The following is a 25479-nucleotide window of genomic DNA, read 5'->3' as shown; positions in this document are numbered from 1 at the left end:
TTGTGTTCCCCACTGGCTAAAGATCGGTCCTGGCCAATCGAATGGCTGAATTTCCAAGCCAAGTACCCGGCTTCGCGCAAGTGCACGGACCCGTTCTTGTTGCCGGGCCTTCCCGAGCTGGCCTTGGAAGTGAGGCAAAATTAACGACTTTTTTGATGTGAGCAGCTAGTAGAGGTCCTCACTGTAGCATCCTTTCCTTCAAACCGCTCATTCCACCCCCCTTCAAATCACCGACCTCCATGGCTTCCCGGAGACTAGCTCTCAACCTGGCGCAGGGCGTGAAGGCCCGCGCTGGGGGTGTTATCAACCCTTTCCGCAGAGGTCTTGCTACTCCTCACAGCGGCACCGGCATCAAGACCCAGACCACCACCCTCAAGAATGGCTTGACCGTGAGGACGCCCGCCCTCCCCTCCCCCGGCTTCCGAGCCCGCCCCCGAGCCCGCCTCCGGCCCGACTGTCTCCCTCCCCGACTGCTGCTCCGGACCCCAAGCCACCTCCAGACTTGTCCTAACGTCAATTGCTATCACAGGTTGCTTCCCAGTACTCTCCCTACGCCCAGACCTCCACGGTTGGCATGTGGATCGATGCCGGTTCCAGGGCCGAGACCGACGAGACCAATGGCACCGCCCACTTCCTCGAGCACCTTGCCTTCAAGGTACGCCCCCGAATTCACGAGTCACGAGTCCTCTCCCCGGGCTGTGGTTAGCTTTGATATGGCGCGTTGGGTTGTTGGATCGGTAGATTGTATGAGAGGGCATCTGGTTAATTCGACGACGACACGCAGGGAACGACGAAGCGCACTCAGCAACAGTTGGAGCTCGAGATTGAGAACATGGGCGCTCACCTCAACGCCTACACCTCGGTTCGTCTGATCTTGTCGTCCGGCGCATCCGCCGCCCGCTAACCCGCGAGCACAGCGCGAGAACACTGTCTACTTTGCCAAGGCTCTCAACGAGGACGTCCCCAAGTGCGTCGACATTCTCCAGGACATTCTTCAGAACTCCAAGCTTGAGGAGTCCGCCATCGAGCGCGAGCGCGACGTTATTCTTCGCGAGTCGGAGGAGGTTGAGAAGCAGCTCGAGGAGGTCGTCTTCGACCACCTCCACGCTACCGCCTACCAGCACCAGCCCCTCGGCCGCACCATCCTCGGTCCCCGTGAGAACATCCGTGACATCACCCGTACCGAGCTCGTGAACTACATCAAGAACAACTACACCGCCGACCGCATGGTTCTCGTTGGCGCCGGTGGCGTCCCCCACGAGCAGCTCGTCGAGATGGCCGACAAGTACTTCTCCAAGCTCCCTGCTACCGCCCCTGTTAGCAGCGCTTCCATCCTCTCCAAGAAGAAGCCCGACTTCATCGGCTCTGATATCCGTATCCGCGACGATACCATCCCCACCGCCAACATTGCTATTGCCGTTGAGGGTGTCAGCTGGTCCGACGACGACTACTTCACTGGCCTCGTTACTCAGGCCATCGTTGGCAACTACGACAAGGCTCTTGGCAATGCTCCCCACCAGGGCAGCAAGCTCAGCGGCTTTGTTCACAAGCACGACCTCGCTACCAGCTTCATGAGCTTCTCTACCAGCTATAGCGACACTGGGTAAGAACGCCCCTGTTTGGTTTCGCACCTTTTTTTTATTCATCTCTTATCATCATTTTTCTCTTTCTGACGTACAACTACTGACATGGCAAACTATAGTCTCTGGGGTATCTACCTTGTCACTGACAAGCTCGACCGCGTTGACGACCTTGTCCACTTCTCCCTCCGCGAGTGGACCCGTCTCTGCTCCAACGTCAGCGAGGCTGAGGTTGAGCGCGCGAAGGCTCAGCTCAAGGCCTCCATCCTCCTCTCCCTTGACGGCACCACCGCCGTTGCTGAGGATATTGGTCGCCAGATCGTCACCACCGGCCGCCGCATGAGCCCCGCCGAGATTGAGCGCATCATTGATGCCGTCTCCGCCAAGGACGTTATGGATTTCGCCAACAAGAAGATTTGGGATCAGGACATTGCTATCAGCGCGGTCGGCAGCATCGAGGGCCTGTTCGACTATGCCCGTATCAGGGGTGATATGAGCAGGAACGCTTTTTAAGCGATAGGGAGCAAGAAGGGGGCCGGGTTCTGTATTATAATCGGTGTTACATTCCAGCCCAAAATCTGTACTCTAGGGTCGTAGGCTAGACATAGAGCAATCAATTTCCATGCGTACAAGTTTCACGGTACAGGTTCGGTCGGTTGTCAGGGTCATCCAATGGTTACTATGGTATGTTGCAGGGCGGGAAAAGCGAGGGAGGTAGAGGCCGTGATTGCCACCTCGACTACGGATTTCTGGCATGGTTTGCGAATCTTTGACGACATTGTGCTTCACGTGCTTACTCCAGGCGAGAGGATAAGCAGGACAAGAACATGATTAAACGATGAGAGACTTGCCACGATGCTGGAGTTGGACGAGACCGCATCCAGGGCTTTTCGCAACACGTTCATCTACAGCCGAAATCTGTGATGGTGGTATCCAAAGGGTTACCATGAGCCGATTTCTGAATCGCAGTCTGGAACACACAGCAAGGTGTCGGTTGTGTTGACAAGAAAGTATACAGACTATGAAAAAGGCACCTTGTAACATGAAGATTACACATGCTGTAATGCCTGCTTTGCTTGGAATCTCTACGCGGGCTGGGCTTCGGCAGGTGGCACAGACCAACCGGAGCCGGGAGCTGGGGTCACGGTACCTCTACGGACCTGAGATGAGACAGTTGTGACAGGGCAGTGGATGTCGGGGTACGTACTCTGCTTCGCTACATACCTGTAGGTAGTCAATGCCCGGCCTTATCGTGTTGGTGGCGATCGATTTTAGCGCAGGTGGGTGCAGTGCGCACGGGGCAACAAAGCCTTTCAGCCAAACGGCAGTCGAACTTTTGGCACTTTAACGTGACGTCCAGTGCAAACTCGGGCCGGTGACCATCCTAAGCACCGCCCTTGTTCTGTCGCGCCTTGTCTTGATCTGACCTCCCCGTCTGACCCTTTCCTATTTGCAGATCCCTCCCCCGAACACATTCCCCCCCGGTTGTTCGGTTGCTGCACCCTCTCTTCGACCCGCGGTCTGCGAAGCGAACTTGCGCCGGTCGGAGGCGGCATATATCCATCAGCTGCGATTCAGTACTCTTACACCTCAACATCGAATCCTCCGTCTCTATCGCGGTCATGATTCCCCAATCCGTTCGACGGGTTGTGGCTGCCGCGCCGCAGTCGCCCGTTGTCTCCTCTCTGGCAGCCTCGTCCGCCCCTCGCGCCGGCGCCTCCTATATACTCTCGTCCTATCAGCCCAATGCCCTGCAAAAGCGACGATACTCTTCCTCCAAGCCGTCCAGCCCCGATGACGGTTCCTCCCGGGCCTTCGCTGCCCGCGCCTCTGTGCCCGCCGCCGGCACCTCCAAGACTCCTGGAGAGAAGCGCAAGCGCAAGGCGAAGGAGCCGGTCATGCCGCCACTCCCCAGCGTGCCCAGCACCAGGCATATCAAGGACGAGGGTTTGTTTATCCGCGCCTTTTGTTGCACAGGCTTAGAGTCAAGTCGCTAACAAGACGTTTTAGCGCTCGCCCTTTCAACGTTCTTCGCCCTCCACAGGCCGATTTCAGTCACTCAACTTCTTCCCAAGACCGTGACCGAGGAGTCATTCGCCGAGATCTTCAACCACCGCAAGGGACACAAGGCGACCGATGTCCTTTCGACCTTGTCGCAGGCCGTACACGATCTTGAGTCGCCCATGTCTGGGCTTAGGCTCTCCGATAACGATGTCGAAGACGGCTCTACCAAGATCAGCCTGAAGCACCCCGACGGCACCGAGTCCGATGTCTACTTTCAGCTAAACTCCATGTCCGGCCACTTCCTTCCCTTCAACCCTCCTCCGCCGCCGGAGCCCATCGCTGAGGTTGACGAGGCCGCTGCGGAGGCCGAAGCCTCTGCTGCTATCGCCGAGGAGATTGCCGCCACCGCCGAGCAGGAGCCGGAAACGCGCGTGTACAAGGCGGTTGTCACGATTGAGGAGACAAGGGATACCAACGGCCAGTACAAGATCATGGCGCACAGCCCACAACTCGTCGAGGACGATGCTGTGCAGCCGCGCAGCTTCCTGGAGCGCCTCGCCCTGCGCCAGATTCGCTATGAGGAAGCTCGCCAGCAGCAGGGGATCATGCATGCTATCAGCGTGCGCAGGCAAAAGAAGCTGAAGATCAAGAAGAAGAAGTACAAGAAGCTCATGCGCAGGACAAGAAACGAGCGTCGCAAGCAGGATAGACTCTAAACCACGCAAGGGTTAATCCGGGCGGTAGATGCTTATTTTCTTTTTCTATACCTCACCTGCAATGTACAATATCTGCTCCATATACACACGCTCACGCTGACTAACCACCAGGTGCCTCGTTATCCAGTGATCAGTGTGCACTGTTTGAAAGCTTCATGACTACACTTGCTTAGAATCTTAACGGGGATGTTTTGTTGGTTGGCTTCAGTTTCTTCGGTGCCAGCATATTTGCACTTTAAAGAAGATAAAAGAGGCAAGCTCTGTTGGTTAAGTTGTAGGTATCAGTCGTAAGTAGTAGAAGAGGTCAATATCCTGTCAAAATACGCTTTATAGACTCCGTGTAACAGCTTTGATATATGTGTTGCGTCCACTGATTGATTGAGCGCAGGGCTTTTTATCACCCAGTCAGTTGCTCTTCAGGCACCATACGTTCTCGCTTGTCATAGGTCACCTCTCAAACGACGTATTCTGAATTCTTGTTGGGTAGGAAAGACTTTCATGCATCCGTCCATTAGTTCTAAGATGCCAAATGCCCCGGTGTAACCCATTCTGTATTCCTGATCATTGACTCATAACTCAGCTTACCATCATCCCCTTTCCCTCACAGAATTCCAGCCCCTCAAGCAACACTCTTCCTCAGATACTCCAACCACTGCTCCAGGGTCCAGCTAGAACTAACCTCCCCTGCGACCACCCCATCGAAAATAACCGTCGGACTCACATGCACGCCCACCAATCTCGCCATCTTGATCACTGTCTTCAAATCATTCGTCACCGCATTACCCACATTTAAACTTCCATCATCTCCCTTCTCTGTCGGGATAGCCAACAGCTCATACAACTCCTTCTCATCAACCCCCGCGCTTTGGGAAGCTAACTTCGCCAACCGCTTATACGTCTCATTCCGCGTCTCATTCACCAGTGAAACGTCGAAATAAGCCTTCTGGTCTTTGAACAGGGCCGCGCTGAAGTCCCAGAATTTGGTGGGGGCTAGACGTTGTACAGCGAGCCCGGCTTCGTGGGTTAGGGTGGAGGAAGGGTGCCAGGGTTGGATTTGGTGGCGAAAGATGAATTGGACTTTTGAGCCGAGGTCGGCGTGCTCGGAGCGGAGAGAGGGGAGGAGGGTGGTGTAAAGGGTGTTGTAGATTTCTGTCGTTTAGGGTGGTGAATCGTGTTATTCATGTGATTGCTTTTTTGGAAAAGCATGTATGGATGGATGGATGGATGGATGGATGGTTTGGGTTGAGGAATGTGACTTACTAGCTGAGAAGGGACAAACGTAATCGAGAAAGATCTCGACGGTATGGAGTGGCTGAGTAGGAAAAGAGCTAGCACCAGCTCCCTCGGTGGGGATGAAACGGTGGCCAGCGAACTTTGGAGGAAGAGCCATCGTGGAACTGGTAAAGGTGAAGCTTGGGTTGTGGGATAGCGTAAAGGGTGGAGGAATCAATAAATCACTACAAGTGGTCAAATGGGAGTCTGAACAATGATGGTGTTGAAGTTGTGTGGAAGTTCTGAGAAGTGGACGACTTGTCTTTTTAAGATGAACATTTAGACGCATACGAGGAGACAATGATATGCAGCCGAATGAATTTGGAATTGTGTGGTACCTGTGGAATTGGTCAAGAACCAACGAGCAATGGTCGACGTTGCCGCTGCGATGATGCCATCGACTGGGGACTTGCTGTGAAACGCCTTCATGGCGGGAGAGGAGTCGTGAGCGGGGCATGGGTAGAGTAAGCAATGCAGTTAGGGGTAGCTACCTCTTATCTCTACATGTGTTGATGGCTACAGCTCATGGTCAACTTCAACAAGGGGCACTATTGCACCACGCAACCTTACAAATCACAATGCCCCGTCTCTACACTACTCCCCTCTCACTGCCCTGACGTTTCATAAAATTCCAAATCTTGGGAGTTTCCCGTTCCCTTTCCAAACAACCAATACTTGAGGGTGGTGGGTAGTTTCACAACGAGGACAGCGGACCGAAGAGCACATCAATATTATTTATAAGCCCAGTCTGACCCCATAACATCCAATACGGAAGTTCCACGCCACACTGAGCACACATCACAGACTACCATACCCGAGGGAACTGATCACAAAATGGATTTTCAAGAGGTTGAGAAATTGAATTCGTGTTCGCCCCGTGCCCGTGCAAGTGCAACAATCAACCGGAGTAGAAGAGCCAATTTCGTCAACGTTTGTACCCTTACTCAGGTCCTGTAAAAGTGGTGATATGGAACTAACTGCCCTTGCCCGCCTGATGTCATGTTGTCAGTGTCAGATTGTCGCACTCGATATAAAGTACCTACACCTTCGATATGTATCTTCACACACAAGCTAGAGAGTCATAAGGGTCTTCTTGACGGTCTAGATCTTTCATGATGATCGCAAGCGATTTCTAGACAGAGTCCAAGGGAACGTCATCACTTGTCATATGTCCATCGTCACAGGCGGGGATAGCGTCGCTGGTACATCGTCCGGCATACGGCAGAATGGTATACTTCAACATTAACCCCGTGAAGATTGGGGGTTGAATGGAGATTGAAAGTGTGGCGTTCTGGATCCTTTGCTATGTACTGTGTGCACTCGTCTGGGCTAGAAGCGCTCCTGCCGGTTGCTTTGTACTTGTGCGTTAGGAAAAACTTTTAATCCGAAAACTGCTGGTCCGACTTCATTCTGATAATGTTAGATTTACCTTGCTCAGTAGCTCATTTAGGATGCTTGAATTGCCATAAATGTCTCGTAAACACCAGGTAGAGAGGTATGATGAAGTCGAGTTGACATGTGAAGAGATGGCCAGGTTTCTTGTGCTACCTAAACCGTTCAGGGTACAAATACAACCACACAATATGCGGGCATGGCAGAGTGAAATGATCTTGATTTGAGCACACGGGTATCGGAACTTGTATATTCTTCTTCGTAACGAGATCGCATGTGGTGATATCCTAGGCGAGAGCATTCAAAACCTCTCCAATAGAGGGATAACTATGAGGAGAGAGGAGCTACTAAGCTTTTTTTAATGCAACAGCCGTTCGCATGTCCTCCCAAACCTAAGAATGCCACGAACATGCATACAGAACTCCAGAAACAAGTACAAATGACAAACGAATATCACAATTTTTCCTTAATCACATAGAAGACGGCAGGTGGGAATGAAAATCGACGGGCAACAAACGCCATACTGAGGTTATGCCCAAGTCCTCAACAGTTTATTATCAGTGACACCGGCCGTCATGATCCGATTGGATCGTTACCAACCCTGAGGTCGGCTATTGAACGCATGCTCGGTTCACCCCAGCCGCCCATCGCGTTCACTGACCGAGTTTACTTCCTGCTCCTCCTTTGCTTCTTCGGGGGAGGTGCTGGCGCAGCCTCGGCTTCTGACTCAGACTCTTCGAGTTCGCTGGCTCCTTCGATGTCGAGGTCGGATCCTTCCTCGTCATCTTCGACGTCAGAGCCCTCCTCCTCGCCATCCTCTTCCTCATCGCTCGACGCGTCCAGGGGTATCATATCTTCAGCAGTGCTCTTCTCCTCACCCTTCTCCTCAGCAGCCTCTTCGACCTCAGAGTCGCTGTCACTGTCGAACCCGGCAAAGTTCTCAGGGTCTTCCTCCTTGGCATCCTCTCCTGCTGAAGCGGGAGTGGTAGCAGGCGCGCTGTCGTCCTCGTCACGTTTCCGCTTCTTGGACATTTCACCGTAGCGTCCTTCGCGACCCTCCATGGTATCAGTCTCACCCTCCTCCTTTTCGGGGGCAGGCGTGAACCAAGGAATCTTGCCTCGCATGAAGTCATTGAGAACCATCTTCGCAACGCCATCAACGTCAGGCTCACCACCCTTGAGAAGTCTGCCGCCCTTCCTAGCAAGCATCTCAAGGAAATGAATATGGTCCTTCCAGCCCTTGAGCTCATATGTCCTCTCCATGTGGTGAGGTTTGACCTTGTTCAATACCGCAGGGATGTATTGCTCCGGGTTATCGACGTTTTCCACACGTACAACACCACGGAGCAGGAGATCCTGTGGCGTATCGTTCTGGTTGGGAGGAACAATGCCAGGGCAGTCGATGAGGTAGATCCTCCTCATCAAGGTGACGTACTGCCAGACCTTGGTCTCTCCGGGAATAGGGGCGACCTTAGCAACGGGCTTCCCACGAAGGGCATTGATGATACTCGACTTGCCGACGTTGGGGTAGCCAACAAGACCGACGCTGATCTGTTTCCTGTCCTTGTGCAGGATACTGAACTGTCTGAGAAGATCGATCAAAGAACCACGACCGAAGGGGTTCTTGATGCTAGATCTCATAGCACATGTAGGATGATCCTTCTGCAGAACGCGAATCCACGCGGCCTATTGTTTTCAGTTAGTCCTCAACTCGTTACTGAATATAACATATATGTATAATGTGAAGAAATGTGTGAATCATAACTAAGAAGACCACCATGGTAGAGTCTGCTCAAAGGCAGGGTGGAATTCAACTCAAACGAAACACGTCCGGTATCCCGTGAAGTCCTCCAAAACGGAGTCCATCAAATCCCCAATCCCAAGACGGGACCAGAGAGGTTGGGAGGTGGATATTAATCTCCCAGCGATGTAACAGACCAATCCCAATGAAGCGCAACTGAATGCGGGAAAGATCCTGACAAAATCCCTGGGAACCTCAGGATTTGCGCGAGGCAAGTCAAGAGATTCAAGCAGAAGGAGTGAAAGCAAATAATGGTCTACACTTACAGCAGTCTTGGAAGGAACAAGATCGATCTTGTTCAGCACGAAAATAAGATGCTTGTGAGGAGCCTCAGTGGCAAGGTATTTCTCAACGTGACGACACCTGGTTCCCAGAGGATCTCTGGCATCGATAACGTGCAGGATGACATCTGACGAATCAATGACCTTGTCTATGTGATGGTTAGCAACCCGAAGTCACAAGTCCCCAAACACAGAAGGACTTACACAGTTCGTTCCAAATACGCTTCGACTGGCCCTTTGTGAAGATAGCCTCCTTGGCCGTCGCGACACTGAAATCCTCCTCTTGAACATCGTCATCGGCAAGACCACCGCCATATCCAGAAGCACCACTTAGAAGCTTGATCTCCTCGAGTCTGGCCTGGTATGTATCCATGCTCTTCTCGCTGTGTTCTGTCAAGTCACCGATCGTGTTGAAGCTGAGTTTTGGCCTCTTCCTTTGGGCCTTGGGGCCAAAGGTCTGTGAAAACGGCTCGCTCTCAATCGTCATCTTGGCTTGGTGCTTCTTCAACGCATCCTTGGGTCCATCTCTGATCAAGCTCATGGGGAGCTTGTTGCTTTTCAACAGCACCGCTACAAGACAAGGTGCGTTAGTCTTGGTCGGCCGGACAAGTGACGGAAGAGTTGAACGTACAGTAAGGATCCTTGTCCTTCTCGGCAATCGCCTCCCGGAAAGATGTCAACGTATCTTGCGAAATGACTCTGGTGTTGTTGAACCATCTCCGGTTCGGCTCGATGACGGCTGTGGGAACATCTCTGCTCTGATACGACGCGGCCTTGACGACCTTGCCCTCCTTGTTGCGAATGGCCTTTCCCTCCTTCAGCACGTTCAAGGCCTTGATCTTCTTTGCGCTCCGGTAGAAGTTCTCGCCCTTGACCTTTGGATCACCCGTCACCTTGCCCTGTCGCTGAATGCGAGACTTTTCCTTCTTTCCTGTTCCCATTTTGGCAGATATCACTCAATGCCAGATTACCGAGTAGGTTGGTGGGTAGAGGATGCAGATGTGGAAGAATTTCGTTCTCGCCTGCGAGAGCGGCTGGGGGTATCCGTAGATCGGGGGGTTTGAGATTGACTTGAAAGAAGAAGCACACGAAAATAGGGAAGAATGGGTAAAAGGCTAGAAACGAGGCTATGGGGTATCAGATATCGGCAGAGGGTGTTGCGTGAGAATCGAGAGGATGAATGGACTGGGGAAGAAGAAAAGAAGAGAGGGAAGCGAGGAAGGAATGAGAAGGAGGAAATGCAACTCTGCGACTGGTCCCGGCGAAAGTTTTGTCAGTTTTTTTTTTGGGCGGGGTGTGGAGGCCGCGCAAAGGTCCCCATGCACAAAAAGTTTAGCGGTGTACGACGGCAGAACGCCCGCGACCAGCAAAGCTAGTAGCACCAAGAGCACTCTAGCGCCGTTCTGGCCTCCCCGAGCTTTCAGAATTTCGACGGAGTTGAAAGCCCCCTCGTACCGCGGCGTGTCCCACGATCCCGAGCCGAACCTACCTACCTAGGAGAGCGAGAGGCCGCTGCACCCGCCTGGTCCGTTCCCTCCGTCGCACGAAACCTCCGCATAGCACGGCCCGGCCAGAAGTCTCCCAACTCCGACCCCATCCCGCTCACCCCGTCTTCAGCCAACCCTCCACCTCAAAAATGGCGCCAACTCTTGCCAGGCCGTCGCTCAGCGGCGTGCAATTTATCCTTTCTTCCCCGACCACAACATGCGCTGCCACCAGCGTAGTAACACGCGCCATCGCCGCCCGATCTTTCAGCACCACCCGATCGGCTAGAGACTCGGTCTCCATCCCCCCCGATTCGCCCAACTACATCAAGGTCCCCGAGCCGCCGCAGTCTTCCGAGGTTAGGCACCCTTTCGTCAAGGGCCACCTCCCGATCCCCCGCTCCATTTTCCCAAAGAAGGGCGTCCCGGAGAAGGTCCAATCCGGCTATGTCAATCGTATCGCTCCCAAGTCCGCCGCCGAGCTGGCTGGTCTGCCGCCCAAGTCGAAACAAGAGTCGTGGCGTCGCAAGATGGCCGAGGCCCGGCGCCAGTCACTCGAGGCCGGTCTGCAGGGACTCTGGCAGCGCAAGGTGAAGCGCGACCAGAAGCAGGCGAAGGAGAGCAAGGCGCGCTACTTGGCGAACAAGCGGGCGGCCCAGGCGCCGGAGCGTCTGGACGAGGTGTTCACGCGCGCGACGATTCGCGAGAGCACGGCCAAGAACACATTCGTACCCCTGGACCCAGAGGCTTTCGTCAAGGCCGAGGAGGCGCGTATTAAACATGCAGAGAAGGAGGCGATGAAGAGCGAGGCGCGCCGGGACGCCGTCGTCCAGCTGTACGTGGCGTCCAAGAACTTCATCGTGGACGAGAAGGAGCTGGAGGAGCACGTCAACAAACACTTCACCGAGAAGATCCACAACGCCGGTCTCTGGGAAAGCGGCCGCAGCATTTGGGATTCGCAGAAGAACCCCATTAGCATGAGGGAGTTGCGAAACGAGTTCAGCGGTTTCAACGACAGAGTTACTGCCACCACTTCAGCCGCCGTAAAGACGACAGTTAGGCAGAAGAACGTGGCCGAGGAGTTGACTGGCGGCAAGTTGTAGTTGGGATGCAAAAACTCTACTATATCTCCTACGTCCTTCTCTGCCCTATCAAAGTTGTACAATTAGTCAAAGGTTTGCTGCGTTGTCGTAATGATTTATACGATTAGTGAATCGAGCAACCTTGTACATTATGGGGGTGTTGTGTACAAATAAAATCAGATCGGCCAAGGACACCCAGCCACCACAACACTCATATTGAACTTACAACGCTGTATTTCATTCCGATACCCTATCTCTCTGAGACGGTCGTTCTCAGAACACGCTTTACTTGTTGCCTAAATAGTACAATGATGCCCATGACCCTATACGCCGGTGTCAACCAATATTTCCAAGAAACCATTTCATCATGTCCATCCTCAAGAAAGCTTCGCGCACAAAGAAAGAAGAAAAAAAAGGGACAGTGAGACATCGATCTAACAGAGTCAACCCGTCATTCACGCTGGTCTAATAACAGTTGCTACATCTTCCAGCTCATATTAACCGGCAACTGTGGTCTAATGTGGTCTTTTAGCGTTTGGTTACCTCTTCTCAACAAGAAGGATATGCATGGCACCATAAGCAAGGATGATGAAGGTCATGCCAAAGAGGCCTAGGTTCATGATATCCCTCCACATTGCTGAGTTGTCGAAACCGAAAGTGGTCAAGATGGTGGCGCCGGGAACCGTGATATCGAGACCGTACTTGTGGTCAACAAGAGTGAGCTGAGTAACCTCGTTGACAATCAGTGCCTCGAAGCCGTAATGGAAGATGGAGAGCCACTGAAGCCAGAGTGCCGCAGCCGGAATGGCGTTGTGGTTGAGCAATAGACCCGCGAAGAGAAGACTGAAGAGCATAACCAAGCTGCCAATCAGGTTGGCTACACCTCCATCCTTACAAAGGATGCCGATGAACAGGCAGATAGCGGCGGCGGCCAGGTTGAAGAGGACCAAGACCAGGATAAAGACGAAAAACCGCTGGTAGTCAGCGACGAGACCAGTCATCGGGTAGATGATTGCGCCAAGCAGGATGGGTGGAATGATCCTCAGGGGAACAATGTCGAACAGGACTTTGGCGGCGAAATAGGTGATAGGTGAATAATAGCCATTCGCTCTCTCGCGTACAAACAGCAGTCTCTCTTGAGAGAACACACCCAAGCTTGTGAGAGTGCTGAAACCGAACAAGGCGAGGACGAAGAAGAAGAGGCCAAGCCTGTTCTGGAAGCCTGCAATGTCCAAGGTCAAGCCGTAAAACAAGTAGCCGGCAAAGACAGCCAAGAGAATTGCAATCGCGTAATGAGTCAACATCAACATCGGGTTTCGGTACAGGTTCTTCCAAGTCCGCTGAGACAGAATAACGAACTGTCGGAACAAGCCCACACGAGCATAGCCTTTGCCCATTGTACCCGTGTAGATGTTACCATCTGCAACATAACCGTTGGAATTTTGACCATTGCTGTTTACCGCAGCTGCGATTGCCTGGTGAATTTCTTCATGAGTACTGGCAGCAATGTCGGAATGGATATATGACTCAATCAGGACGTCAAGATCGGTGCCAGTAGCAGCAAGAGGAGGGAGATCGTGGAGGTCATCGTTTGTGCTCCGCAAAGGAGTAACGGGTGGCTGCTTTTGCAATTTGTAGCCCCCAATCTCGTCTCCAGCATCCGAGGAGGCAGCAGTATCGACGGCTTGCTTGCGCCTGGTGTAGAGCTCCCGCTCCTGTCTACGTCTGACTGAGTCACGACGCTTGTTCCTAGGGCGGGAAGAGGATGATTCAACTAAGCTGTCATCACCGATGCTAACTCCAGACACGCTGGCGATTGACTTGACAGCTCTAGTACTGCTTGGTCCCACACTAACCCCATCCACTGACAGCGTACCATCATCGTAAGAAGAAGTTGATCCGGCGTGCATGGTCAAATCAACCAGATAATCGGCGATGTTGAATCCAGGCGGGCAAGTGTAGCCAATTTGGTCGAAATACTCTTGGCATTGGTGCAGCGGTCCAGAATACACGGTCTTGCCTTGTGCCAACAAAATAAGCCGGTCGAACAGCGCGACAATATTGGATCTTGGTTGATGGATGGTGAAAATGACGGTTCTCTTGTAAGTCTTCGCCAGAGTAACGAGGCATTCGACAACATTGTAAGCATTGTAAGCGTCAAGACCACTGGTGGGCTCATCGAGGAACAGAATCGAAGGACTGGTGACTAGCTCGCATGCGATGCCAACTCTGCGCTTTTCTCCACCAGAAATGCCACGTCCTTTGCCTTCTTCCGAACCAATAAGGGAGTCCCGGATATGGTAGATGCCTAACTGCTTCTCGACCTCAATCACTCTTTGTTCCTTTGCGGCGCGTGTCATGTCTTTCGGTAGGCGAAGAAGGGCGCTGTTGAGAATGGTTTCGTGTACGGTCAAGGTTGGCAGCATGGTGTCCTCCTGATCAACAAAGCCGACGGCGTTCTTGTACTCCGGATCGCTAACCTTTTCACCATTAATGTAGAAATCTCCTGACACCTGGCCGCGTTTATTCTTCCGGGCAAGGATATCCAAGAATGTGGTCTTTCCTGCCCCTGAAGCTCCCATGATAGCAGTGACCTCGCCCGGATGAGCCATGCCTTGAATTCCAGACAGAATCTCCTTTCCGTTCAAATTATAGACAACGTTCTCAAAATAGAGAGAAGCGGGCTTGTGGTCGGTCATAAGCTTGATGGCCTCATCGTCCGAGTCATCGAGGTGAATCGGGCCATAGTTGAACTTTCTTCGGGAAAGGTACCAGGTACCCAGAATAACGGCAACCAGGAAAAGCCCACAGGCGGCAATGACACCCGCGATAAGTGGCGTGTTGATCTTGGGAACGGTAGGCGTGTATCCAGGTACTTCGGTGTGATAGAGACACTCGCCAGCGCTGCAGGTGAGAAGGATGCTCTGGTCACCGAATACATCGTTGATGAGATTGTTCATCTCAGGCTCCTTAAAGGCACACTTCTTTTCTTCGCCGGTGGTCTGGGTGCATTCGAAGCTCGCAGGGCCCTTGATCTGCTCGGACAGAAAATCGCCAATGTCAACGGAGCCATGTTCGCCGCATAGCATTCGATCCGGAATACACTCGCATTGAATCTTTTCGCATTTGTATGAGGTCGTGTTCTTTCCGTTGTCGAAGTCAAAGTTGGCAGTCGAATCGCATTCTCTCAAGTGGCACATGAAGGATTCGCGTTCCTCGACCCAGACTGAAAACATGTTAGTTGACGGGCATGTTTTGGGCCCAGAGGTAAGAGAACCAACTTACACTGGAAGTCGCATTCGCCGGTTTCTTTCTTACAGGTAAACGTAACCTGAGGAACTTTGGTTCCGAGAAGGTTCCGAATAGCCTTGTTTGTAACGTCACAGATCTGGTAGTTTTGCTTGACGACCTCGCCGCCAGTATAGCAGACGCCACCATCCCCGGTTTCGGTAAAGGCGTTGCAGACATTATCGTTCGTGCAGACATTGCAATTGATGCCTGTCCACCCATCGTCACATTCACAAGATTTGCCCTTGCGGGCCAGTCGATCGGGGCCTCGAGCAAGTGAGCCGCAGACTGTAGAAGCCATAACAAAGTTAAGCATCACATCCGGATGAGAACACGGTCATGATCATTGGGTTTTACGTACGTGGTTCTAAGCAGTTGTCGCCGCCAAAGCCATCGGGACAGATACACTTGCCACTGTACTCGCTACATGATGCAAATTGACCACACGAGTACATGGGAAGGTTGCAGTTGAAGCTAACCGGAGAGTATCATCAGCATCACCTAGACAGATACTTAAACGAGCAAGAAAAAGGAGCGTACCATGGAGGGCAGTCTTTGGGTCGATCGGCCATCAGTTCCATTTGCGCTCGCAACATATCGATGGATGTGTAGTTCTGGTAGGCTGACGCAACGCATGATAGTGATAGCGCAGCGAGCGCCAGCGCGCGGGGTATCCCGAACGCCATGATCGTAGGATACAGCCCAGGCCTCGAGTGACGGCACTGTTGATGGCCTCGCGTAAAAAGGTAAAGTTGTTGTCGTTACTTAACTGAACTCGGGAAGAAGTCGGTGTCGGGTCGTTGAAGAAACACTCCAACCAGGCGCGGTGGGCGTGCGTGCTTCGAGGTGGTAGATGATAGGTGGTGACCCCGTGAGCTTGTGAATGTAAGTAGAGTACCTATCGGTGGTGGCGCGCCAGGCTAATGCGCGTGGCTATCCCAAGTCCCCAACGTGGGCCAACCTAAGCCTCCGAACAAACTCAGATGACTCGACCTAATCCCTACGGCTCAAGCACCCGATAATTCGCGTGTTGACTGGCTGTGCGACTACTAGGCAACAACGCGATGCCGATTACTGCGCCTTGTTGACTTATAAGTAGCTGTTTAAAGTCCGGAAATCAAAGTCATAGAAAGGTCGTGATGAGGAATATGAAACTGGACGGGAGCAAACAACAGAAGACGGGAGCCAAATTCCACAGTGGTGGCCGGAAAGAGAGTGTAGGTACTCTGCGTACCTAACCTGGAACATCGCCGTGACTTGATGGATGCAGCAGGTAAGCCAAGTTGGCGCGGCCCGTGTGCGCGGGTTAGTACACACTGAGTGCAGCAATGACGAAGGCTATCCACAGAGTGGGGCTGTGACTTTCCTTGGTCCACTAGCGAGACAACGTAGCGATTTTCCATGGAATTCATTGGTTCTTCTCGGTACAGGCTGAGACATGGTGGAAGTGCGGGTTCACATCTTCCCCAGCTCAATTTGTGGAGATACTGTCCCCCGCTCACTGCCATTGGTTACATCTTTCACGACTCCAAGTTTATCGCGGATCATGCGGGGACTCCCAATTGTTGGAGATGCAGACGACGGTACCTGAGTGCCAAAGCGTTGGGAATGTGAGAGTCGAAACACCAAGGACAAGTCCACGCTCTTGTGGGTGCTTCCATGTTGAGCAACGCTATCTTGGCTTTAGATTCACTGCTTCCCTAGGTTATCATGGAAGCGAAACTATGAGCTTGATGCTACCAGGTCTGTGGAGCTTGATGTCAACACCGAACTATCGAAAAAGGGCGCGCCCTTCATGTCAAAGGCTCGAGATGGACTCCATAACTTGGTCTTATATAAACCGTCATCTGTATACACGGATTTGAGTGACCAAGTATAATTGAATAAACACGCCAACTAGCCACAGTATACTTTCCACACAGATCACTTGCCCAGTGACAGTCGCTCCGCCAAAATGGTCAAAATCACCCCATTCGAAGTCGAACAATGGATGGACCGCTATGAGACCACGCCCGGTGTCATCAACATAGCTGAGACTTGTTGCGCCTCCATTTCTATCGACGACCTCATCTCCCTCAATACCGACAAGTCCGCTTGTTCACCCCTACAACTCTCCAAGAAGCTGACATACGGCGACATCCTCGGCTCCGAGATCCTTCGACAGCGGGTGGCCTCGCTGCTCAACCGGGACCTCAACCATCACTCTCCGGGCTTGGAACCGCTGAACGCGGAAAATGTGATCATTACACAGGGCGCCATCGCTGCTAATTTCCTAACCTTTTATACGCTGGTTGGACCGGGTGATCATGTCATCTCTGTGTATCCTACTTATCAACAACTGTACTCTGTTCCAGAGAGCTTGGGGGCTGAGGTTTCGCTGTGGAAGTTGAAGGCTGAGAATGGCTATGTTCCTGATGTTGATGAGCTCGAAGGATTGGTGAAGGCTAATACCAAGGTTTGTTAAGTCTATTTATACTTGGATTCCTTGCCCTTGTCCTTTCCCTTCTGCCTCCTTAACCAAAACTTTGCCGAGAACAGAAACTGACAAAACAAAAGCTCCTCGTCCTAAACAACCCCAACAACCCGACAGGTGCTACCATCCCAACTCCAACCCTTCAATCCATCCTCGACTTTTGTTCTGCCCGTAACATCACTATCCTTTCGGACGAAGTTTACTCTCCCCTCTTTCACTCTCTTCCCGCATCATCCTCCTCCGCCACCACCTCAACAGCGCCTCCATCCATCCTGTCGTTGTCCCCTTCCGGAACAGCAAAGACCTGCGTAACCCTCTCTACAGGCTCCACCTCCAAGGCACTCGCCCTCGCCGGTCTCCGCCTCGGCTGGATCGTCTCCCGCTCTCCCTCCCTCCTCCGCGCCATCGCTTCTGCCCGCGATTACACCGCCATCAGCGTCTCGCAGCTAGATGACCAGGTAGCCAGCTACGCGCTCAGTCCTTCGGTGCTGCCGGCGCTTCTGGAGAGAAATTTGGATCTGGCTAGGACGAATCTGGCGTTGCTTACCGAGTTCGTGGAGGGAAAGTATAGCAAGGTTTGCTCGTGGGTTAGGCCGACGGCGGGGACGACGGCTTTGGTGCAATTTCGGAATCTGAGCAAGGGCGGAGTACCGGTTGATGATGCTACTTTTGTGTTGGATGTCTTGGACAAGACGCATGTCCTGTTTATGCCTGGGAGTCCTTGCTTTGGGCTTGGGACGGAGTTCAAAGGGTATGTTAGGATAGGCTATGCTTGCGAGACGGAGGTGTTGAAAAGGGGTTTGGAACTGATGGGTCAATATGTAGAGGAACACCTGCTTTGACGAAGGGTGGCTTACAGGCTAGCGAAATTGATGTTCCTAGAAGCCAGTCAATGAACTCATCTTGGGAGCGTACCGAAACATGGAAATTTGACACCAGGGGATTGCTATAGTCTGACATCTTACCTGGTTTGACCCCATCCTGGGAAACTACATGATCCGAACACCACTAGCATACTCAGTAAATACAAACCGCCATACACAGGCCATACTTATCACATTGCAAGTTGGGATCAAAGTTGGACAGTCAACTGTATTAATAGTATAGGATTCTCTATCTCTGTGGCGAACGTAGACGTCCGAACGATCAAAGAGAGCCGAGCACTGGTAAACGACACCCGAGCCTGGCTATCCGAAGAGCTTTCCAAGAGGAAGGAGCAAATTATTCAGTTTTTCCCTCATCATCTCCGGTTCACGCAGGAAGAGGCTCGGTAGTTCTGAAGTTCTCTGGGTGCAGGATACCGTGCATATTTCCTTGCTTGATCCGTTGCATCGTCAGGGCAGCGATCAAAGCAGCACCAACACCGCTTCCGTCCTCGGCGGCGAGAATCTCAATCGGATCATCTTCCTTGGGGTCCGCCTTCTCAGGCCAGTCCAGGATCTCACGGAGTGCTTGCGCGCCACGAGCCTTGAAGTTGGGATACTTGTTGAAAACGGATCCATCAGCACCAACGTGGCACTGCTTATATCCTTTCTTCTTGCTGATGGCAGCAACGCCGCAGGCGGAGAGGCGAGCGGCGCGGGTACCGATTAGCTCGGCGGTGCGACGAATCAGCTCCAATTCGGGGCCGGTGGGTGTAAGCCCCAGCTTGGTCTGAAACAGCTCAAAGGTTTCGGAAAGGTTCTCGAACGGATCCCTGCAAGTGTTCGTTAGTTGCCAGTCTCTAAGTCTTGCAGAGAGGTTATACTCACTCTTCAATGAGGGAAAGGAAGGACGAGTCAAGACTATAAGCTTTCCGAAGCTTGGCGATATCCTGGCCAGGGAAGATCTTGATCTCCTGGTTGTCATGGAGGTCAACCAAAACCAGGCGGAAGATTTCACCCAGATACAACCCTGCGACCATCTTCTCGAAGGACTGCTGACCGGGACGCGGCGAATCCTTGTCAATAATGACATCGTAAGGAGTACGAGGCAAGACCTTATGCTCGTTGTCAAAAGCTCCCCATTCGCAGTTGATGGCCATTGGCATATCCGGTGGGAGATTCATATGAGCGAGCTTGGGAATCGAGCCACAGTTCTCCATGTACGCAGCATTGCAACCTGTGCCAAAAATGCATCCAATTCTCATCTTAGGATCAGTGTATGCCGAGGCAATCAGGGTGCCTGTAGTGTCGTTGATCAACGCCGTCAGCTTGATAGGCACTCCCTAGAGACAAAAATAACATTAGCAGCTGATCAGAGAGAGCTGAAGAACACAACCTACCCGGCGCTGGAGGGCAGCCTCAAACATGGGGACAACATTATGGCCCTCTACGCCAGCGATATCGAAGCCCTTCGTCCAGCGTTGCAGAATGCCCTCGTCGATATAGTTCTGTGTCGCCGGATAGGAGAAAGTAAAACCGAGTGGAAGCGCATCGAGCTTGGTTGGGTCTCCGTGGTGCGTTTCAATGAATTGCATGAGGCAGTCGGCAATGTACTCCCACAGCTCCTCGGCGTCGCCCGTCTTGAGCTCCTCGGGCATGCGGTACTTGGACTGGATGATGTCGAATTCGGACTTTGTTTCGGTCAAAGTGACTTGGCAGACACGTAGGTTTGTACCACCCATGTCCAAAGCCAGATAAGTACCGGTTTCGTTGCCGTCGGGGAAGGACATAACCCAGGTAGGGTTCATGGGCTACAGTAATCCTCTCGTCAGCGAGGTTCGTTTTTGTATCTGTGTTGCTCGGTGGATGCTAAAACGCACAATGCTCCCTCCCTGGACGCTAAGGCCTGTGCACAAAAGAAGCAGTCAGCATCTCTTCTAGCTATGGACATGTAGTATCTTTGCAGTTCGTGGAGTAATCACCTTTCTCGAGCTCATGGACGAAGTGGTTGGTAACTTCCTTGAGCTTGGCGCCATCGACGGTAAAGAGGCGCTCGAGGTGCTCGATCTCATTGCGGAGATCCTTAGGAAGGTTATCGAGAGTCCCTGACGCCATAGTTAGTTGTAAGATTGGGAACTATCGTGGTAAACTTCTTGCCCTCTGTGCTGGAAGTGGTCCGACTGTGGCAGTGGGCGTGGTGGTGATAGGAGCGAAGTTTGCTGAGAGGAGGGGGGTGCTCATGGTGGACTAGGCTTCTTGGCGACGACGTTCCGGCAGGCGGAGGCGCCATAGCTGCATCAGAAGCCACAGGCAGCAAGTTCTATTGACTAGAAATCCGCAAGGCACCGAAACTTGCCGTTCGGGAACCAACAAACTCGGGGAAAATTGGGGCGTCTGATGTTGTTTGCCCCTGTAGTAGATGGAAAAGCAGCGAATGATGGGTATAGCACTTGAAGTGGCTTAGGGTCTCAATAGGTGACGTCGGCGATGTCACTCTGGGTGTTGGGTACTGGTGATGTAGGACAAGAGCTAAATAGGTCGGAAGCTTTGGGAGCTGATTATCCAGGAAGACGGGGTTTAGGGTTTCATCCAAGGAACAAGATCCAATGTCAAGGATTTACTCCCTCGACGTAACTTCCGCTGCTTCCACTTCAGTTTGATCCGCTCTTTCCCAGTTGAAATAACGAAACGTTGGCTCAAACTCTGTGGTCCAGTTGGCCGCATCTGTCTGACCTTTGATGCAGCCACGCAAGCTGACAGGCTCGAGGCACGCTCGTTACGCAGACCAAGTTATGAAGGAAAGAAGGGGTAAGCTGACCCATCAGGTAGAGCTGTCATCAGAAACGAAGGAAGCTACCCCTCCATGTCTGAAGGGCTGCCCATCATTTTCCGCTTTTGCTATGCCGGTCAAGGCCAAGCAAATACTGGCAAGCGCAATGTGTATATCTAGGTAAGGTAGGCTGGGGTTGGGGAAGGCACCATGCGGGATAATACCTCCACGGGAATGGGAATGACACGAAATCATGGACGGAGATAAAGGATGAGATGGGAAGAGATGGGGAAAACCCGGGAGAGGGTCATGAAGGTTTCTCAGCGGGATATTCGAAAGCTTGTCGTTACAAAGTAGCACCGCTGCTTCAGCAGAGGGCACCGACGCCACTTGGGCTCTCGTTCGTGGTGAAGTTTCTCATGATCTGCCCATGCCGCTCTCAATCTCAATTCCAATGAGAGTCGGGGTGACGTGAAATGGCTGGGACAGACGCGACGACTTGTGCAAATCCTGCCGTACGAAGCTCATCGTCTCACTCCCTCGGCATCCGATGATCTAGGTGAAACGAACAGGCGCGGGAGATGGAGTAGGCGCCTAATCAGATCGAACGGCTTGAACAACAGACCGGAAGGCGTTTTTCAGGATCAGGCTGAAAAGGAACAGTTTAATGTACGTACCGGTGCCCTTTCTGGGAAAGGGAGGCTTGGGTCCAAGTCCAACCATTATGGGCCAGAAGACAGAGTAGACTTAATCTTGACAGCTCTGGGTTATATACTGAGGTTGCTGACGTCCACTGAAGCTCACAAGTCGGAAGAAGAAAACAACTATGTAATGTTGGTGCTCAGGAACACGTCAACGGTCTGTGCCTTATATATACAACAACAGCTGGGTGCAAACGTATCATCTGATTATGTGCAAACTGTGGAGGAGCAGTCGGCCAGATAGGTCGAAATGGAGAAATGAGAGCCGAGAATTATAGGTAATTATCATCGGGCTCACAGATACCTAGGACGTAGGGTATCGCCAAGCAAAGTGGAAGCTGTCAAGCTGAAGCTAGATTGCATTTCAGGGTATGTTGAAGTGGAAACCAGCGTGAAAACCCTCCCAAATCATGACTTCGTCGACTTAGGATCCTGGACGGTACCTACGTAGGGGTAGCTTCACGATCCACAGCCAGAGGTGCAGTAGTGGTTGTGCTGTGGGGGCAGTTAGGTTCGTAGGTAGGTTTCTGTTAGGTTTTCCCCTCCCCTTTCTCTGAAGTTGGGTAGGTCACTGATCCAAAGCTCAAATCGGTTGTTGGGCGAGGTACTTGGGGTGCTGCTCATAGTGATGAATCAACTGAGCAGAAAGGTTGAGATTTCCAAGAGATTTCCTGACAACGGAAGTTGGAGAGATTGGGCCGTTGCAAGCTCCCAAGTTGCCCCTGTGCACACGCGCTTGCCCCTCATATAACTAGGGTACTGCTGACATGGGGGTTGCGCAGTGGTGACTGGTGACAAGGGGAAGCTCCCGTCCCCCGCAGGCAGCTTGGGCAGAAACTCAAGTGGAAAGGCAACTCAAATACCGTCACTGAAATGAGCTGACCAGCCAAACATGTTTAGTTAGAGGTAACCACCCAACATTGAGCACATGAAGGCGCTCTGGGAACGTTTCATGAAAAGCAAATCATAACAACTCGAAGTTCGGGCATGAATGTAAAATGTTGTAAACAGCTCTAGAGAGGTGTGGTCATACCCGGCGAGACATCCGGGCCCCTATCTTCAGGGTCGATCGGTTCTATGCAGACGGAAACGCCCGCCAAAAGCTGATACATAAGGTACTCATCAGGTGCCACTACCCGCTGGTCAGACGATCAATTTAATCGGTACAGTAGACCTAACTAAGTACTGGGATGAACCCCATGAACCGGCCCGATCTCCATGTAGAACATCTCACATTTCCCGTCTCATGAACCCTCAACTCACAAGTACATAAAAGTCGGAATCACGGCGCCATCAACCTCCGAAGTCCAGAAACCCCGGCCGCCGGCCGGAGCCCGGCTCGAGCCCGGCACCCAAGGCTGGTGGCCCGAGCTCTACTTGCCAAGGTGTGGATATCTCTTACGGACGAACAGGGGTCCACCGTAACAGCAACGTAAGCACCTTGGAGAAGTGCTGGACAGCTGGCGGGACACGGCCGATTAGTATCGAGAGGCCACGGTGATGCTTGTCGGTACACTCTGTGAGGGCCAGTTTCTCGTGTAATTGACTGCAGCACCAGCTAGGTCCCTTTCCCAAGTTTAGTCCATCACATCTTCAATTGGACTATTGGACGGTTCATGAACGCGTCCCGCCCCTTTCCTTCAAGATGAAGACATCGGCCGTCTTCTCTGCCGTCCTTTCGTTGCTTTCCCTAGCTTCAAGAGGTTCGGCGCATGGACACCATCACCACCACAAGCACAGCGATAGCGGCACCTCGAGCGCCTCCGCCCCGGCAACATTTACGCCGCCCCAAGTCTTCAAGAATGTCAATCTCGTCCACATCGTGTCACTGGAGAAGAACTACGTCAAGGAATCCATCAATGTCGTAATAGAAAACATCGACAAGGAGGCGCAGTCCGATTACATTCTGCCTTTTGCAAACGAGCAGTTGTCGCGTCTGGGTGGTTTGGAGGTTAGAGATCGCAAGAATGCCGAATCCGGTCCATTCGTTGTTGAGCCGGTAGAATTCGAGTCGTTCGGGTCAGTGATTTTTGTCCGTCTGTCACACAAGTTCCCATCTAACCTCTCTTGAATAGTCCCAACCAGTACGTTCGGATCGGATTGCCCACACCTCTCGCGCCCGGCGCGCAGCAGACATTGGGCATCACCTACTACCTTCTGGACGCCTACAAGCCTCTTCCCGCCTCGATCAAGCAGGAGGAGCAACAGTTTCTCTCGTACTCCTTCTCGGCCTACTGCCCCTCGGTATACACTACATCCAAGCAGAAGACCGAAGTCAAATTCGCATCGACCAACATCCCCGACTACACCAAGCTTCCCGGCAGTGGAGACGTCAAGGAGTTCCCCCAGAAACAAGGATCCAAGCTCGTTTATGGTCCCTTTGATGAGAAGCCGGCCGGTGCGCTTGAGCCTGTTCAGGTTCGCTTTGAGTTCAACAAGCCCGTGATTCACATTTCTCGTCTCGAGCGCGACATTGAGGTCAGTCACTGGGGCGGAAATGTGGCGTTTGAGGAGCGCTACGATCTCGAGCACCGGGGTGCCAACCTCTCGTCCCTCTTCAACCGGGTTAAGTGGCAGCAGTCACAATACTATAACCCTGCCACTCATGCGCTCAAGGAGATGAAATTCCCTTTGCGCGTTGGCAGCGCCGACCCCTACTACACCGATGTTATTGGCAACGTTTCCACGTCCCGCTTCCGTAGCAACAAGAGGGAGGCCTTGCTTGAAATCAAGCCTAGATACCCCTTGTTTGGAGGCTGGAAGTACCCGTTCACCATTGGCTGGAACTCGGATGCGAAGAATTTCCTGCGCAATACGGCGACCGGAGGCTTCGTTCTTAATGTTCCTTTCCTTGAGGGTCCCAAGCAGCCCGAGGGTGTCGAGTATGAGCAGGTTGTGGTCCGTCTGATCCTGCCTGAGGGAGCCGAGTACGTTATTACTACCCCAGAACTGCCCTAACGTGTTATTGACACTGCTTCACACAGAAACGTAAAATGGACCACCGCAATTCCCAAGTCCTCGATCTCCGAAGCGGGTGTGCAGATTCACAAGACCTATTTGGATACCATCGGCCGCACAGCTCTCGTCATCAAGGGGCGCAACTTGGTCGATGACTTCAGAGACCGTGATCTCACCGTTACCTATGACTATCCCATGTCCGCTGTTCTGCGCAAGCCTCTGGTTGTGTTTAGCAGCTCGATGGCTGTCTTCGTCAGCCTTTGGCTTCTCAGTCTTATCAATCTCAAGTTCACAACCAGGAAATAATTTAGGAGCAGGCGGAGTGGTTTGTTAGGCATATGGGTTGAGTGAAATTTCCTATATAAGTGTATCATCGTCATACTTCCAGCGGCCAGATATCTTGAAAGAGCAAGAGAAAAGATATTCCATGCGAGAAGAGGAATTTTCTGGCTGTGATAATTGACTGTGCAACTTGTTGAACTCAACCGTTCGGCGGTTGAGAAAGGCTTCCGCCTTTTGAGGTGAATAGAGAAGCCGGATGCTCGGTACGGAAAGCAGCCGTTTGCACAAGACAACGCCTAGCCTAGAAACTCAGGCCCCCGAGATCAACATGTATCTTAATTCGAGCAACGAAGCAGTGTTTTGAAAGAACATGTAAGTATGGTCCTCTCCAAAGTATCTTACTTACAATATTGGGCATACCTCAATTTTCACACCCTCTGATAGCAGCAAAGGGTCTTATCTGAAACAAGACGACCAGCATCAGGACTGCGCATGGTTGGTTTATTCTTGCCACTGCTCGAATAAAACATCT

General features: G+C 52.3%; 9 protein-coding genes across 11 annotated transcripts; 5 read left to right on the top strand and 4 right to left on the bottom strand.

Moving 5' to 3' along the window:
• Nucleotides 1–139: 139 nt before the first annotated feature.
• pep (processing enhancing protein) lies at nt 140–2446 on the top strand. Its single transcript, XM_960587.3, has 5 exons — nt 140–389; nt 530–655; nt 785–862; nt 918–1603; nt 1703–2446. Exons 1-5 carry the CDS (start codon nt 240–242, stop codon nt 2091–2093), a joined length of 1431 nt encoding a protein of 476 aa, XP_965680.1. The 5' UTR covers nt 140–239; the 3' UTR covers nt 2094–2446.
• Nucleotides 2447–2888: 442 nt separating this feature from the next.
• NCU02548 (hypothetical protein) lies at nt 2889–4662 on the top strand. The gene is made up of 2 exons (XM_960586.3): nt 2889–3527; nt 3591–4662. Exons 1-2 carry the CDS (start codon nt 3203–3205, stop codon nt 4298–4300), a joined length of 1035 nt encoding a protein of 344 aa, XP_965679.1. The 5' UTR covers nt 2889–3202; the 3' UTR covers nt 4301–4662.
• On the bottom strand, nt 4534–6019 carry NCU02547. Of its 2 annotated transcripts, XM_011394662.1 has the most exons (2): nt 5561–6019; nt 4534–5449 (listed from the first exon to the last, which is right to left on the bottom strand). In XM_011394662.1, the coding sequence occupies exons 1-2, from the start codon at nt 5859–5861 to the stop codon at nt 4920–4922; spliced, it is 831 nt and encodes a 276-aa protein (XP_011392964.1). In that variant the 5' UTR covers nt 5862–6019; the 3' UTR covers nt 4534–4919. The 2 variants fall into 2 exon arrangements, with proteins under 2 accessions (XP_011392964.1, XP_011392963.1); XM_011394661.1 differs by having other exon boundaries at nt 4534–5930.
• A 1152-nt stretch (nt 6020–7171) lies between these two features.
• Nucleotides 7172–10319, bottom strand: NCU02546 (nucleolar GTP-binding protein 2). The gene is made up of 4 exons (XM_960584.2): nt 9678–10319; nt 9251–9616; nt 9032–9195; nt 7172–8650 (listed from the first exon to the last, which is right to left on the bottom strand). The coding sequence occupies exons 1-4, from the start codon at nt 9985–9987 to the stop codon at nt 7631–7633; spliced, it is 1860 nt and encodes a 619-aa protein (XP_965677.1). The 5' UTR covers nt 9988–10319; the 3' UTR covers nt 7172–7630.
• A 146-nt stretch (nt 10320–10465) lies between these two features.
• On the top strand, nt 10466–11984 carry NCU02545 (hypothetical protein). The gene has a single exon (XM_960583.3). It carries the CDS (start codon nt 10683–10685, stop codon nt 11631–11633), a length of 951 nt encoding a protein of 316 aa, XP_965676.1. The 5' UTR covers nt 10466–10682; the 3' UTR covers nt 11634–11984.
• On the bottom strand, nt 10495–16155 carry NCU02544 (ABC transporter). Its single transcript, XM_960582.2, has 4 exons — nt 15441–16155; nt 15262–15374; nt 14898–15188; nt 10495–14838 (listed from the first exon to the last, which is right to left on the bottom strand). The coding sequence occupies exons 1-4, from the start codon at nt 15584–15586 to the stop codon at nt 12152–12154; spliced, it is 3237 nt and encodes a 1078-aa protein (XP_965675.1). The 5' UTR covers nt 15587–16155; the 3' UTR covers nt 10495–12151.
• Nucleotides 16156–16791: 636 nt separating this feature from the next.
• Nucleotides 16792–18417, top strand: NCU02543 (aspartate aminotransferase). Its single transcript, XM_960581.2, has 2 exons — nt 16792–17355; nt 17457–18417. Exons 1-2 carry the CDS (start codon nt 16855–16857, stop codon nt 18213–18215), a joined length of 1260 nt encoding a protein of 419 aa, XP_965674.2. The 5' UTR covers nt 16792–16854; the 3' UTR covers nt 18216–18417.
• A 30-nt stretch (nt 18418–18447) lies between these two features.
• On the bottom strand, nt 18448–22324 carry emp-1 (embden-meyerhof pathway-1). 2 transcript variants are annotated; one of them, XM_011394660.1, is made up of 6 exons: nt 21684–22324; nt 20219–20341; nt 20117–20142; nt 19637–20047; nt 19125–19579; nt 18448–19069 (listed from the first exon to the last, which is right to left on the bottom strand). In XM_011394660.1, the coding sequence occupies exons 1-6, from the start codon at nt 21727–21729 to the stop codon at nt 18625–18627; spliced, it is 1506 nt and encodes a 501-aa protein (XP_011392962.1). In that variant the 5' UTR covers nt 21730–22324; the 3' UTR covers nt 18448–18624. The 2 variants fall into 2 exon arrangements, with proteins under 2 accessions (XP_011392962.1, XP_011392961.1); XM_011394659.1 differs by having other exon boundaries at nt 18452–19069; nt 20219–21705.
• A 637-nt stretch (nt 22325–22961) lies between these two features.
• NCU02541 (oligosaccharyltransferase alpha subunit) lies at nt 22962–25364 on the top strand. The gene is made up of 3 exons (XM_960579.2): nt 22962–23726; nt 23783–24634; nt 24692–25364. Exons 1-3 carry the CDS (start codon nt 23353–23355, stop codon nt 24969–24971), a joined length of 1506 nt encoding a protein of 501 aa, XP_965672.1. The 5' UTR covers nt 22962–23352; the 3' UTR covers nt 24972–25364.
• Nucleotides 25365–25479: the final 115 nt, after the last annotated feature.

The sequence above is a fragment of the Neurospora crassa genome, linkage group I (assembly GCF_000182925.2).
Source record: "Neurospora crassa OR74A linkage group I, whole genome shotgun sequence".
Lineage (NCBI taxonomy): Eukaryota > Fungi > Ascomycota > Sordariomycetes > Sordariales > Sordariaceae > Neurospora > Neurospora crassa.
Note: the sequence above shows the minus strand (reverse complement) of the source record. Positions and strands in the feature narration are given on the sequence as shown.

Bases quoted from the DNA above. Each gene is read 5' to 3' on its own strand.
- pep (XM_960587.3), top strand. From the start codon at position 240: ATGGCTTCCCGGAGACTAGCTCTCAACCTGGCGCAGGGCGTGAAGGCC. The intron at 390-529 runs GTGAGGACGCCC...TTGCTATCACAG, and splicing joins CCCTCAAGAATGGCTTGACC to GTTGCTTCCCAGTACTCTCC. The intron at 656-784 runs GTACGCCCCCGA...GACGACACGCAG, and splicing joins TCGAGCACCTTGCCTTCAAG to GGAACGACGAAGCGCACTCA.
- NCU02548 (XM_960586.3), top strand. From the start codon at position 3,203: ATGATTCCCCAATCCGTTCGACGGGTTGTGGCTGCCGCGCCGCAGTCG. The intron at 3,528-3,590 runs GTTTGTTTATCC...AAGACGTTTTAG, and splicing joins CAGGCATATCAAGGACGAGG to CGCTCGCCCTTTCAACGTTC.
- NCU02547 (XM_011394662.1), bottom strand. From the start codon at position 5,861: ATGCGTCTAAATGTTCATCTTAAAAAGACAAGTCGTCCACTTCTCAGA. The intron at 5,450-5,560 runs GTAAGTCACATT...CCTAAACGACAG, and splicing joins CGTTTGTCCCTTCTCAGCTA to AAATCTACAACACCCTTTAC.
- NCU02546 (XM_960584.2), bottom strand. From the start codon at position 9,987: ATGGGAACAGGAAAGAAGGAAAAGTCTCGCATTCAGCGACAGGGCAAG. The intron at 9,196-9,250 runs GTAAGTCCTTCT...ACCATCACATAG, and splicing joins GCGTATTTGGAACGAACTGT to ACAAGGTCATTGATTCGTCA. The intron at 8,651-9,031 runs GTAAGTGTAGAC...TGAAAACAATAG, and splicing joins TTGTTCCTTCCAAGACTGCT to GCCGCGTGGATTCGCGTTCT.
- NCU02545 (XM_960583.3), top strand. From the start codon at position 10,683: ATGGCGCCAACTCTTGCCAGGCCGTCGCTCAGCGGCGTGCAATTTATC.
- NCU02544 (XM_960582.2), bottom strand. From the start codon at position 15,586: ATGGCGTTCGGGATACCCCGCGCGCTGGCGCTCGCTGCGCTATCACTA. The intron at 15,375-15,440 runs GTACGCTCCTTT...CTCTCCGGTTAG, and splicing joins CCCAAAGACTGCCCTCCATG to CTTCAACTGCAACCTTCCCA. The intron at 15,189-15,261 runs GTACGTAAAACC...TGGCTTCTACAG, and splicing joins CGACAACTGCTTAGAACCAC to TCTGCGGCTCACTTGCTCGA.
- NCU02543 (XM_960581.2), top strand. From the start codon at position 16,855: ATGGTCAAAATCACCCCATTCGAAGTCGAACAATGGATGGACCGCTAT. The intron at 17,356-17,456 runs GTTTGTTAAGTC...ACAAAACAAAAG, and splicing joins TGGTGAAGGCTAATACCAAG to CTCCTCGTCCTAAACAACCC.
- emp-1 (XM_011394660.1), bottom strand. From the start codon at position 21,729: ATGGTTGGACTTGGACCCAAGCCTCCCTTTCCCAGAAAGGGCACCG. The intron at 20,342-21,683 runs GTACGTACATTA...CTATGGCGTCAG, and splicing joins CTTTCCCAGAAAGGGCACCG to GGACTCTCGATAACCTTCCT. The intron at 20,048-20,116 runs GTGCGTTTTAGC...GGATTACTGTAG, and splicing joins GCGTCCAGGGAGGGAGCATT to CCCATGAACCCTACCTGGGT.
- NCU02541 (XM_960579.2), top strand. From the start codon at position 23,353: ATGAAGACATCGGCCGTCTTCTCTGCCGTCCTTTCGTTGCTTTCCCTA. The intron at 23,727-23,782 runs GTCAGTGATTTT...TCTCTTGAATAG, and splicing joins GTAGAATTCGAGTCGTTCGG to TCCCAACCAGTACGTTCGGA. The intron at 24,635-24,691 runs GTACGTTATTAC...TGCTTCACACAG, and splicing joins ATCCTGCCTGAGGGAGCCGA to AAACGTAAAATGGACCACCG.